The sequence below is a fragment of the Lonchura striata genome, chromosome 5, assembly GCF_050655825.1.
Source record: "Lonchura striata isolate lonStrDom1 chromosome 5, ASM5065582v1, whole genome shotgun sequence".
Taxonomy (NCBI): Eukaryota; Metazoa; Chordata; class Aves; order Passeriformes; family Estrildidae; genus Lonchura; species Lonchura striata.
Genome location: NC_140707.1, coordinates 35,030,359 through 35,043,889, shown reverse-complemented (window position 1 = coordinate 35,043,889; position 13,531 = coordinate 35,030,359). Strand labels below are relative to the sequence as shown.

At 38.8% G+C, this 13,531-nt stretch overlaps 1 protein-coding gene across 3 annotated transcripts in view; it reads left to right on the top strand.

Moving 5' to 3' along the window:
- The window catches only part of CSTPP1 (centriolar satellite-associated tubulin polyglutamylase complex regulator 1), a 79,038-nt gene that overhangs the window by 16,442 nt on the left and 49,065 nt on the right, over positions 1 to 13,531 (top strand). For all 3 annotated transcript variants that reach the window (XM_085581772.1, XM_085581773.1, XM_021533346.4), the window contains exon 3: positions 8,511 to 8,641. In XM_085581772.1, the coding sequence (XP_085437898.1) occupies positions 8,511 to 8,641 (131 nt within the window). The remainder of the gene's footprint in view (positions 1 to 8,510; positions 8,642 to 13,531) is intronic.

The following is a 13,531-nucleotide window of genomic DNA, read 5'->3' as shown; positions in this document are numbered from 1 at the left end:
TTTGTGTTTATTCTTAGGCTGCAAAATGTTGAGGCATCACAGAAAACCTTGAGGAACATTTCTAATTGCTGTGCTAAGAATATATGTGTTCCCTTCCTTACCCTTCACAGGATAAAATCCCTTAATTATGTCTGCATCTCCATGAATATCAAACACCAAAAGTCTTGCAAGTCTGAAAAATGCATTTTTAAAACATGGTTTATCTTCCTGTTATTTAAAAACAAAACTAAACAATAGCAAAAAAACAAAAAGTCTAGTTTCTAGAAATCTGCATATCTTCAGAGAACCTGAGATCTTCTATGCAGTGCTGTGTTGAAACTATACAGATCCCAGACTACATTAGCTTTAGTGAATTGCAATAACCATGTCCTGCAAATTTAATGTTATTGTGTATCTTCAAGTGAATTAAACAAACTGTAGCTGGTCAACACTGTAGCCAAGCAGTTGTAGTGAGCACAATGTGGTTTAGCTAAGCAATCTCCAAATGCAGAGTTAGCATTAATGTCAAATGATGTAACTTCATCTATATTAAGGAATTTTGGCAAGGTTCATTTGTTGCCATGATGAAAATATTGGAAACCACTCAGTCTTTGTGCTATAGTTCTTGCCAAAGCAACTGAATAGGTGAGAGAACACAAGTTGTAAGTTTTTTCTTCTGAAATTCTCCAGTCAAATAAAAGCTGAAATGAGCAAATACAGAATCTGTTTGCATGGCACCAGTATTGAATCTCTTTAGAAGAGGTATTCAGTTATATTTCAGTATTTCATGCATCATCACATTCCATAACATGATTGGGCTGCTACCTTTTAAAATAACTAAAAGTCTAGTTTATAAAACATGGAACTGTCTTACAATAGGAGACTTCATGCAGAATGGAGCAAGCAGGCCCTTACTTGTACTTACACTTTGGTCTCAACTTTCTGAGAAGTCAGTTTGCCTTTACTTGGCATTTTACTTTGATCTCAGGAGTTCAAGATGCGTGCAGTTCCTCAATAATTTTCAAATTCATACTCCTCCTTTGGTGGACATTTATGCATTGGTATCAAAATCCATCTCCAGCTGATGTCAGTTCTGTAGCTCCTTTGGAACTGTTAGACAAGAGGAAATCAGAATGCTACCTTGTGTAACTTGTATTTTTCATCTTTGTGCCATTTTCTCACCCTTGCCACAGGTTCACAATATGGTTTCTGTGGCAGCTTGAAGCTAGTGAATGAATTCCACAACACAACAGAGAGGACAGAAATACTGATTAGTTAATAAAGGAAGCCAAAGAGTAGAGAGATCATGGCGGTAGGATAATGAAGCTAACAAAGGACTTGCATCTCCTATACTCTCAGAATACAGCGTTATAGAGCTTTCTGAAAGAATTTTATTCTTGCCCCAAAATGTCAAGTTGGACTAGTTTGAACAAATATTAAATAGATTAGCTGGAGAGTTATCAGTTTTCCTTGTGTATCATTCTAGATTGCTTTATTATTTATGTATTTAGTTTAGGTTTTGCCAGAAAAAAAGCAGGTTTTTTTGAGGGAATCTGGGTAGCAACTTGCAGTCATCTCCATAAAAGCTAGTTATAATGGTGTTCATGCAGCTGTTCCTGTGGTGTGCAACTTAAACAGTTTCCTATGAGACATTAATTTTGAAGAATAAAGAATTTTAGGGAAGTTAAGAAGATAGTTAAATTAGATGTTGCTGAGTTAGCAGAAGTAGATAAACAGGCTTTGTTCATAGTTAACAGTAGCCAGATCCATTAACTCATTGCTTGTCAACATAAGTTTGGGTAGCTGTGCTTATCATGAAAAACAGAATGTGATAGACAGATCTCAGGGACACAAAAACAGTTGCAGACTTCCCATACATGAGAGACCCACTGAACACAGGAAAACTACAGGATTCATTTGTCATGTATGCATGGGAAAGGTAGAAAGGTCAGAACAAGGAAGACTTATTTTACTTCTTCATTTTGGAGATCCCTCCCTAAAATGGAACCCCAACTCATTTCAGGAATAAAACTATGCATGCTTAATAGCCTTTTTGCCAATTAGCATACGAAGCAGAGCAGAAGAAGTGACAGGGATATGAATATGCATTCATATTTTGTGTATTCAAGACTTCCGTAAATAAAAGAGCTTTTTAATACCTGTGATTTTTGCAGTGCACATTAGGGAATGATCCCATGTACTGCCCTGCCGTTGCAATAAACATACACTTTCTAACTTTAAACTGTTAGAGAGTTTTTGTCCGTTTCAGTTGCATATCAATATATTAGATCTATATTCATATTTTAGTAAATCACCTCCTGTAAAACGAAATCTCTGTTTATACCAGCAAGACCTCTCTAGACTCACTGAAACACCATGTAGTCTGAAATTGCACCTGATCAGACTGAAAGAGCTGGTCATGGGTGATTGATGCTTATCTGTGGAGGCTTCTTTACGTTTCCCTTAAGCACCTTGGAGGGCTTCTGCAGGGCTATTTATGGTCTTTCATTGTATGCCCTTTCCCATCTTCCTGAATACTAGGCTTCCCAGCTCATAATTCTAAGAAGAAGCTTTATTTCACAGTAGAAAGGGGCCCCAATATGTGGCCTATTATATCCATATCAGCTTGCTTACCCTTTTCAAACAGCTATTGTGTTTTAATAGGACCCTGCCTGGCAGGGGGAGTCCTTAATTCCTGCTATGTAAGAATGGTCAGCTTGAGTTACAGCAAACTGCAGGATGCTGCTCTGATCAAAAGGCCTCTGTTTTTAAAGATTCCCATGTCCCCACCCCTCCCCATTTGCCTTTTAATTTTAATTTATTTTTTTTTTTAATCTGGGCTACTAGTTCAACACAGTATGGTCATTTTAGCTTGGGATTTGCAAGCCTTGAGGTGTTAAATTACTGACCTAGCATATGAAAAATTAAGGGAGAGGGCTCCAAAAAAGATGAAGGCTTTCTGGGTAATAACAAGCAAACACAGCAACTCCTTTAATCCTTTCCTTCTCCAGAATCTCTAAACTGGTCTCAGAGGGTTTGATTTGCTACAAAGCAACATAAGAAAGCTTGTTCACTGCCTACTCTGAGCTGTGTCACAGGTGCTGTAGTTCATTTCCTTCATCCCAGTACATGGGATAATCTTTGTACCACCTGTATTAAGTCTGCCATGAATACAGAGATTCCTAGCCTATATTAAGAAATCTGAAAACACAGAGTTAAAATTTGTGTCGCTCCTTTCTTCCTTTTCACGCCCTTCAGCTGAAGTAAATTTGAGTGCATGAGACAGAAAGGATCTCAAAAGATCCAGTCACTGTGTTTGCAGTGTTATATCACCCAATCTTGCCAAAATTTTTGAATGTTAATGATTTCCTATCTGCCTAGTTGTTAAAAAACCCAACTATCTTCCCTTAAAGCCAGTCATCAGGAATAACTTCTAGCATCTGTTTTGTCTTAACACATTTCCAAGGAAATGCCTAAAAAGCACTGCTAATTATATTAGAGGATGATGGTGGTTTCCTTGTGGCTGACCTCAGTGTCCCAAGTTCTAAGATCTGTAGAATTTAAAAAAGCAATTGAAACAGTGGCTTTGAATTGGGGATGCTCATGGTCCTAAACTACCTTCCAAGGGGGATAGCTAATAAAGCAGCCCAGTGATTAATCTGAATATTGTAAATATTGTAGTACACTTAAACCAAGAGGTGAAGAATAAAATTATCTTAAACTACACTCATACAGCAGTAATCACTACAACAGTGATTTTTTTTTTACCCAGTTAGGCATCCAGTTTTAACTGTTCCCTGTCTCGGTTCCTTCTAGGCAAGGTAAACCTCACTTTACTATCTCAGAGAATAGCCTTGGGCTAAGTGCAGTTGGTCATTTGGGGATGCTTTACTGTGGTGGATGAGTTATTTAAAAATAGAAATGGCCTGTTTTGTACAGCCTTTTGTATTTCAGTATTTTCTATTGCTAGAGCTAGTTCTTTATTACCCATTGTAGCCTAGTCTCTAATCCTAATACTCCTGGTTATCCCTACCTACTGTGCTTTAGTTCACACAATGAAGCAATCTTGGACCTCTTGGTTCCTTTCAGATGGAGTTTAACTGTAAATGTGTTCCTTCTGCAAATGAACATTCAGTCAATGAGACTAGATTAGAAGTAGTCCTGACCATGTGTCAAGAAGAAACAAGTCCTGGGAGGCCTGTAATGTTGACATAAAATCCTCCACACTGTTCTTCTCTACAGACCTTTCAGTCAGTCTAAACATAGCCTCTGACAGCAACTTTGCATTTGACACTGCCTTATTTTTGCTTGAGACACTCAACTCTGTGATAATGACTTAGACACTTGTGTAGCTGGCAAAAGAAGGGGGTGGGGTGTGGGGTGTGTGTGTAAATGGTTCATGCTCAAGAAGCCTTCAAAATTTTTTCTTCATCATGCTCTTGATAGAAAGTGCAAGAAGTAATGCTGTCAATTAAGGAAAAATGGTCATTGTTTCTTATTTTCCATTTGGTAGTGGAGGGGTCCTATGAGCTTGTTGAGCTCTTTGCACGGTAACCAAAGGTGGCACCTGCTAGGGGGACAGCAGGGTGCTGGCAAGCTCTTCCATCCTTCTCAAGGACTTGGGATTCTGCATTGTGCATATTTGGCTTTGCCTGAGTTCAGCAGGCAGAGGCTAACTGCTATAATGGGTTTCAATTGAGATGTTACCATAGCATCCTGGGACTTTTACAATCTATTTAGAAGTCCAAAGGTTTGAAAAGAGTGCTTGAAAGTTTCTGGACGCTGGCAGGTTGCCAAAATGTAAAGACACAAAAGACAAAGCCTTATGAAAGCTGCTCTGTTCAGAGAAGCAGCACCTGAGTGCTAGAATTCCCAGCACAGCCATTTTTGATAGCTGGGGCTGTTTTATCATAGTCTCCTCCCATATCTTTTTTCTTCCTCTCACGAGAATAGCCTGGCTGTGCTGTGAGATGCAGCCCTATCAGCAGTAGTGTTGGAGGAGCCTGTTCTGGGCTTTGGCTGCTCTGGGCACAGGAAGGAAAGGAGTGAGAAAGCATCCTGAAGCCCCTACTGTAAGAATATCTTTAGATATCCCCGTCAACTGAGAACCTTGCTTTATTCTTCTCTCATCTTTCTTCAGGATTTTCTCACAAGTGAATGGAAAAAGCTATTTTGTTAACAGAGTATCCAGTTGCCTAACAATTCTTGTGTGAAATTTGAGTGCTCACAGTAAACTGGTGTTAACTAATGAACATTCAATTCAATTTGTAGTCTTGGTTTCAGCAAGACAATAAAATCACATCATTAGTAACAGTTGTTACTCTTCTAATTTGCCTGCTCTATTTACTGGTCATGTAGAGGACTGAAACAATCATTAGGTTTGCAGTAGGAGGCTTGCAGGCTAGCGCAGTTGTTGAAAGCTTTCTTCTGGAAGGAATCTCTTGCAGATGGCTGCACTTCCAATGCCTAAAAGGGGAAAAAAAAGTTAACCAGAGAAGTGAAAAATTATTTTCCCTGCTTCTGGGTTCCCAAACCCATTTCTAAATGATTGAGGACAAAGTAATAACTTGTTGAGGTACCCTGTTTTTTTCCTAAGTCTTTCTTCAAATGTGCTGAAAAGCTCTAGCCACTTAACTTTGCTAACAGTATGAGCTGTTCAGTGAGAGGAGGACAGATAGAAGGAAAACTGAGCAATCCTAAGGGAAGAGTCTCAGCAGCTGTTCAGCTTGCTGAGAATGATTGAGCTTAATGGTTAAGTTTGTTCCTTTATTATTGATATCTTGCTTAAGCCATTCCTCTGAGTGCAGCTTATTTATTTTCTGTATTCAAAAGGAATTGGAAAAAAATATGTTTGCATGTATAAAAATCAAAGTAAGGTGTTGGTCATATGCCCTACCTACTGTTGGAATACCTGTAACAACTTTGGGTTGTCATAATTTTTCTTTCTTCTAGAAATGTTTACCTGTAAGATTGCCGCATTAATGGTAACTTCATCTCTGGGCAGCTGTTATAAAAAAAGGTGGCCAAGTTATTTTGGTACTGCCCATCTACCCATGATATAAGAATTTCAACATATATAATTTACTCAAAATATATAGTGTTCCTGTCCCTTGTAGTGATCTTGACCCTGTCTGAAAATAGATTTGTCATTGGGCTGCTTGCTGGATAGCTCCATCATGGGCTGGCTCCTTTGACCTGTACTTTTACAACTTATAAAAATAAATGTATAAAGTAGGGTATATAAAATGTAGCATCTTAACTGGGATAAAATTCTGACTCCCAGGCTTGCAATCCTGAGCTTTTGGGGGAAAATCCTTCCATTGTATAGTTAAACAAAATCCTCCTCTACTCAACTAGCTGGAAGCACTTGGCTGTCAGCACATCCAGGTGTAATGTTCCAGCATATCCACCCACTCTTTTATCTGAGTAAGCAACAAATTATATCATACCCTTCTGCCTGGTAGTTTAAAGCCATCCTATGAAAATGCAAGGGGCTAGAGTTTTTGCTTATTAGAAATAAGGAGTAATATAGTAGGGCTGTCTGCTGTGACTTAATAGTATGTTAGCTTCATGTCTGGACTTTTCTGTTACAGTTGTGCCAGGATCTGCTTCCAAAATTTGCATGTTCTGTAGATGTACTGAGCAGCATAATTTGGTGCATTTAATTGTATCATTGTGCCTTCATTTTCTTTCTCTTCCAAAATGTCTCCCTTATGTTGTTATGTTTCTGAAAGCTGCCTTCTTCTATTACAGCAAGTTTCTTCTTTTTCATCTGTATCCTTATTTTCTCCATCAGTCTGTCAGATCATCAGTGAAACAATGCACATCAGAAATGAAAGAAGTCATACAGGCTGTGGTTTGGGATGAGAAGATCTGAAATTCCATCTCCAGCTTTGTCATAGGCATCTTGTGGGACCTTTTTCAAGTTACTGTACCTTACTCTGAACTTGTTCACTCTTAGGCAGTGAGTGACAGCACTTTGTAATGAATACTCTTTACTCACAATGATAGTCATGTAATTTTGGCATATTTTGATCCATCATATGATTTATTTATTTACTTTAATCTCCTGGGACAGTGGTTGTGCTTTACTTAACATGAATAAGGTTTCATAAATATAAATATTGTATTTGTCCATAATATTTACAGGAAGACTATTCCTGATTCCAGGATTCAAGTGTCATGAGTGTTTCTTAACCATAAGGTGATTGTACTTATTTTATTTGATTTACATTTCCTTTTGGGTAGGGGGGCTAGAAACTGTGTTCTATATTACCTTTCAACAGATGACAACAGATTTTGTTTGCTTGCATATGTTTGAGAACCAGGATATTAAAAATGAGAAATAGTGATTCCTTTTGTAAAAATTGAATGACTTCTCTCTACACACACACCCACATGCAGTTGTTCCATGATTTTTAAAATTTTGCTCAAGTCTGTCTGGTATAATTCTCTTTCCCTTTCCGTATTACGAAGGATAAAGTGATTTAAAGTTTTTATATTAAAAGAGGTGATTTAAAATTGCAAACTGAGAAGGTTCACCACACTGACCACTGGATTTTGTCTGTTTTGAAGATGCTACTGAAGGAGAGGATCTGCTGTGATGAAAGTAAACTTGTATCTTTCATTAATTCTCGTCTATGAGGGAGAGTTAAGCTGCTGTCCCAAGTGAATGTTTTAATGATCTCTCTGGAGTGTTTCAAAGCTTTGTCCCACTTGCATGATGCCAAGTGAAATGCACAAAATCTGTCTTTGAGGCAACGCTGTCATTATACCTTTTGGTATATAATGTTTGTATTTGCATTTCTTTTGTTCTTGTATGTTGAGCTTTACCGTGCCCAAAGGAGAACCTCTTGCACTTCAGAGAAACCTTTGTAATCAAATGTTTGCTCTAATAAGTTAGCCTAATGTGCTTACAACTCAGATTTTAGAAATTTATACTAAAATACAGAAACATGAGTGTCAAATTGAAGGTCCATCATAATGACCAACTACTCTTTTCAAAATGCATTAGTGCAAATTGTTATTTAGTGATGTGCCAACCAGCTTTTCATCACAAGTGCAATAAGTTTTATACATCCCATAATCAATATTCAGTAACCTAGAAATGATATCTTGGGGTTTCTCTTAAAGAGGATTTTTTTGTGGCTTTAAAGAAAACTGTAATGAAAACAGCAGTGAAGTTCAAAGGTACTAAAATAAAGGGTATCTTCTGGTCAAATAAACAACCGTTACTCTTGGCAAGCCATTTTCCAATGGATTGTTTTCAAATAAGTGGGTCTTGGACGCTCCTTGCTGGGATTCTTAAGAATGAATTTTACTTTCACAAACCTCTAATTCCTATAATTAAATTTCAATGTGTGGTTTTTGCAAATAGTCTTCTCTCTAGAGAACAGATGGGTATAAACTTTGGAGATTTGGTTTCACAAAATGTAATAGCCAGTGGTTTTCTTGCTGCTGTTCTAGTTGTTCCCAGAATATTCATATTGGTTCAGCTTTCTAACATTCTTGTTTTGACTTTCTGTCCACAGTTTTAACAGCGTGCGGCAAGGAACACACATCTTGTTCCGTGAGTTCAGCTTTGTCCAAGCCACCCCTCATAACAGGGCGTCTTTTCTTCGGACCTTCTGGAGGTGTTTCCGAACTGTGGGGAAAAATGGAGGCAAGTGTTCCAGCATCTACTGCTGTCCTTTACCTCGACATGAAACTCGTTAGCCAGGCTATTAATGCACTACAAATACTGATCCTTCACATTGCATTCTAATTATCCTAATATTATTCATGGGGAGAAAACATCACATTTCCCTGTGGAATGGTTAAAAATGGCTCCCAGAATATAGCAGGGTAGAAGCACCTTGGTTGCCAGTGCTACTTCTGTTACAGAACAGCATGTCAAGCAACAATAGATCAGTTGTGGACCTGTGCATTGAGATGGATAGGAAAAGAAACATGCTGGAGGTTGGTGGCTGGGACCCAGGAAGATTAGAATATTGAGTGTGGAGCATGAGGGCAGGGGGTACTGAGATTCTCATCCAGCTGGGCTCCTGAGTGCTTTCATTAGGAGCCTGCAGGAGGCTGGGTTCATAGTGGTGAGCACTGCCTGAATAGTCCTGCCATAGCTAGGTGATGCTGCAGAAGCCTGATGGCTGTAGAAGAGGGACCACTGACAACTGTGTGACCTCTTCACCAACCCTACCCACAAAGAAAAAGCTCCAGTGCCAAAATAAATACTCGTACTGTGCTATCGTGTCTAGCTATTCTTATATTGCACTTGGTGTATTAGGTATTACAGAGCTGGACAGAATTCAAAATAAACTCCTGTAACTACATGCAACTAAAATTATGTTTTGTTTTACTTTTTAATTTAGTATTTTAAGCAAATACACTGAAAATTGCTGTACAAATATGAATGTTGGTGGGGTTTTTTTACTATAAGCCTCATTTTTTCAGGCTATTCAGACTCATTTCTTCTTTCAGGAAAGATTAGAACCATCTCTTAAATATAGATAAAACCTTGCCTTTTGGCTAAACTTTGTAACACTTCTGCTTTTGATGAACACAGTTTACCAGACCATCAATAAAGATTTTTTTGACATATGCTATCTAGATCTTCGGCAATTAAGCAATCATAGTTAAACATGACAAAATCTGTCGTAAGCTGCTGAAGAAACTGACTATGCTATCCGTAACACCTTCTTCCCAGTGGGAGGTACTTTGTTACGTTATAAATAATTTGCTTTAGTTCAGGGATAATATTTTAAAGTTTTGAGGTAAATTATATGATACTGCAGTAAGGACATATCTGTTTTGAGATCAGGTCATAGTCAGGAAAAGTAAAATGTAGACTTGCAGAACATATTTCTGTGGGGAGTTAGAGATAATAGTGAAGAAGTCATCCACCAGAACTGCAGCTGTTAGTGGTAAACCATATTGAAAAATTGAGAAGAAGCTCTCTAATGCAAAGTATCCACTGCAGTACTTTCAGTGCAAGTTTTCATCAGGCTTCAGCACTGACCTCAACCAGATGAAGGGCACCTGGATTTGTTGAAAAGAACAGAAAAATTTTAGCTTTGTAATATCTTCTTTCTCTTTAACTTTTAGTACTTTTTTTGTGAATATGGAAAAGGCCATGGAAGAAAGTGTAATCACCAAGGTACTTTGAAGAGAAAGGGTAATAAGCACAGGCACAAAAGCTCAGGTGGATTTTGCTAAGCTCTGGTTGTGGCCTAAAAGGAGTTCAGTGTATATTTTTCTAACTATAAAGTATAGTAGTTTCACTTTTTAGTCTAATTAAATATTACATGTTTTACTGTATGCTTATACATCTACCACCATTTTCTTTTTACACCAACCAGAGACAGAAATGCATCACTTTAGGTAAATTACTGTCAATATTTTCATCCATGTAGTCCAATGTCTGTGGTTCTCTAGCCATAATTATAGAATAGAACCTTGAGGTTTTTCATTTCAGTTTTATTTGCTATGGAATTCTTTTTGCTATACCTGTGTGTAGAGGAGCTCATAACATAGATGGCCACCTAAGAATTAAACTCGTTCACTGAGAAGCTGAACCTGTGCACTGTGGTGGATGAAATATGGTCATTACAACACTCAGACATAGAGTAGACCTAGATGTTTTTTTCATAGCTGTGTTTGCATGAGAAACCTATGCTGAAGCAGACTCCTGGAAGGACCTGTGGACCCATGGAGAGAGGAGCCCATGCTGGAGCAGCTTTGCTGGCAGGACTTGTGACTCCATGGGGGACTCAGGCTGGTGCAGTGCATTCCTGAAGGACTGTACCCTGTGGAAGGGACCTACTTTTTGAAGTTTGTGATGAGCTGCAGCCCTTGGGAGAGTATTATGCTGCAGAAGTTTGTGGAGGAGTGTCTGTGGAATACCATATTGGAACTGGAGAGCAAGGAGATAAAAATGGCAGAGACAATGTGTGACAAACTTCCTGGTCTCCCTGTGTCACCTGGGGGAGGGAAGGTGGTAAAGAAATCAGGATGAGGTTGAGCCCAGAAAGAAGGGAGAGCTGAGTGGAAAGTTTTAAGATTTGGTTTTATTTCTTACTATCCTACTCTGATTTAATTGGTAATAAAATAAATTTCATTTCCCCAAGTCAAGTCTGCTTTGCCTGCAACAGTAACTGGTCAGTGATCTCTCCCTGTCCTACTCTTGTCTCATGAGCATTTCATTATATTTTCTCTTGATTATCCAGCTGACGGGGGAGAGTGACAGTACAGCTTTGGTGGGCACCTCGTTAGGGTCAAATCACCACAAGGTCAGTCAGTTATGGAGTCCTGGTAAGAAATTCTGCTTATGGTTATATAAAGTGCAACAGAGCATGGGACAAACAACCTGCTGTTTCTGAAATTAGTAGCAATATAGCTTGGGCTAACATAGGAACATTGCTTTTGAGATCTGAACTATAATTTCTGCATTTGATGCCCTGTGTCAGGAGTTTGAAGAGTTATTCATCAAATGGCCGCTTTATGTCAGTGGGATTTCTGTGTGCAGAAAAGGATGAAAATATACCCTTTGCTTTCTACAGTATGATTCTTATCTGCCCCAGTTTTCTCTCTGGGTTTGTTTCTGGGCAGGGATTGCTCCATTCTTTGTCATTGATTTATGTCTGTGAAGAACTATGAAAGCATGTTTTTTTCTTCCTTTGTCAGAAGTAGTACATTCACTAACTTCCACGTCTTCTAGGTTGTTCTTGGTTTTATTTATTCCTTTATCATAAACGTGTTTACTGCTGTTTCTCCCTCTCTCAATTACTTTACATTTCATTCCAGATTTGAATTTCATGTTTTAGGAGTGGGTGGTGGCTTTTTAAAAATTTTCTCCATCTGTGGAGGATATCCCTGATAAACAACATAAATACCAACCCTATAAGGATATAAGTCCACCTAATAAATAACTTACATCAAAGCTTGTACCCTGGCTGGAGGGAAGCAAGGGAGAATATTAAAGATGATGCAATTTCCAAGCTTATACAAACTCACAAAACCCCCAAACAAACAAACCCCCATCTTTTCACTTCCGAATGTGTAACTGGGATTTTAGAAAAATAGGAAAAAATCTCACAAATAAGCTCAGTGATTGTTTTATCTGGTTTGTAGCTGTTCCTCCTCGATGCAGGGAAATTTACTGCTTTGTCTGTCAGTCTTGACCATGCCTTGACTTGGAATATGCATGTCATTCACTTAAGCAGATGCATCAAGCCATGAGCTCTCAAATGGCCAATAATAGAGAAATCTGTCTGAACACAAGCAATGCTTAAAGGTAACAATCTGTGTGTGTCCAGAACCATGTATACAGTAACTGAAATGCACTAGCATTACTGTTTCTCTTGGGAAATTGCTGTAGATGTTACTTTTCTACTTCATTCCTTATCTTTTTGAATTACTGGGAAATAGCTCTTCATGGAGAAATATAGCAGATTTTATGTTATTTTTCTATGATGTTAGCTCTGTTACTCAATGTGTTCCGGTTACCTTGACTTTTTAAAGTCCTTTTGTTTAGAGACTAGATTTACTTTTTTCTTTTGTCTCTGAATAGTGAGGGAAATTTACTAGCCTCAATAAATGTGATAGTAACACTTCAAAAAGTGAAGAAAAGTTTGTTGTTTGGGGAGATTTGTTTGTTTGTTTATTTTTTCTTAAGATGATTTCTTTTTGGTGATATGCTGGATCCATTTTACAGGATTTTCCAGTGGTTTTAGAAGCTGAGCAAGATGCAGAGTTCTATTTTCAAGTATGCACAAGCATATCTGGGATCCCATGCATTGGGAATGTGATACCAGGACTAGAAGGAAACAGATTAATGTGATCCAGTGTCAAGAAACTGAGGTTTCTTGGTGAAAAACACTTCACAGAATTTCTTGTGAGAGAATCATAGAATATGCTAAGTGGAAGGGACCCATTATGATCACTGAATCCAGTTCCTGTCCCGGCATAGGATAACCCCAAGAATCACACCATGTGCCTGAGAGCATTTTCCAGATGCTTCTTGAACTTTGTCAGGCTGTTGCTGTTACCACTTCCCTGGGGACCCTGTCCCAGTGCCCAACCACCCTCTGGGTGAAGAACCATTTTGCCAACATCCAGCCTAAACCTCCCCTGGCTCAGCTTCATGTCTTCCTCATGTCTTCCTCGAGTCTTGTCCCTGGTCACAAGAGAGAAGAGATCAGTGCTTGCCCCTCTACTTCCCCTTGTGAGGATGCTGAAGACTACAGTGAGGTTTCCCCTCAGTGTCTTCTCTAGACTGAACAGAGCAAGTGACCTCAGCCACTTCTCATATGACTTTCCCTCCAGACCCTTCACCATTATTGTAGCCCTCCTTTGAACAATCTATAATAGTTTCATGCCTTACTTATATTGTGGCATGCGAAACTGCCCCCAGCACTCAAGCTGAGGCCACCCCAGTGCAGAGCAGAGTGGGACAATCCCTTCCCTGGCTCAGCTGGTGCTGCTGGCCCTGATGCACCCCAGGACATGTTTGGCCTTCCTGGCTGCCAGGGCACTTCTGACTCATAATCCACTGTCA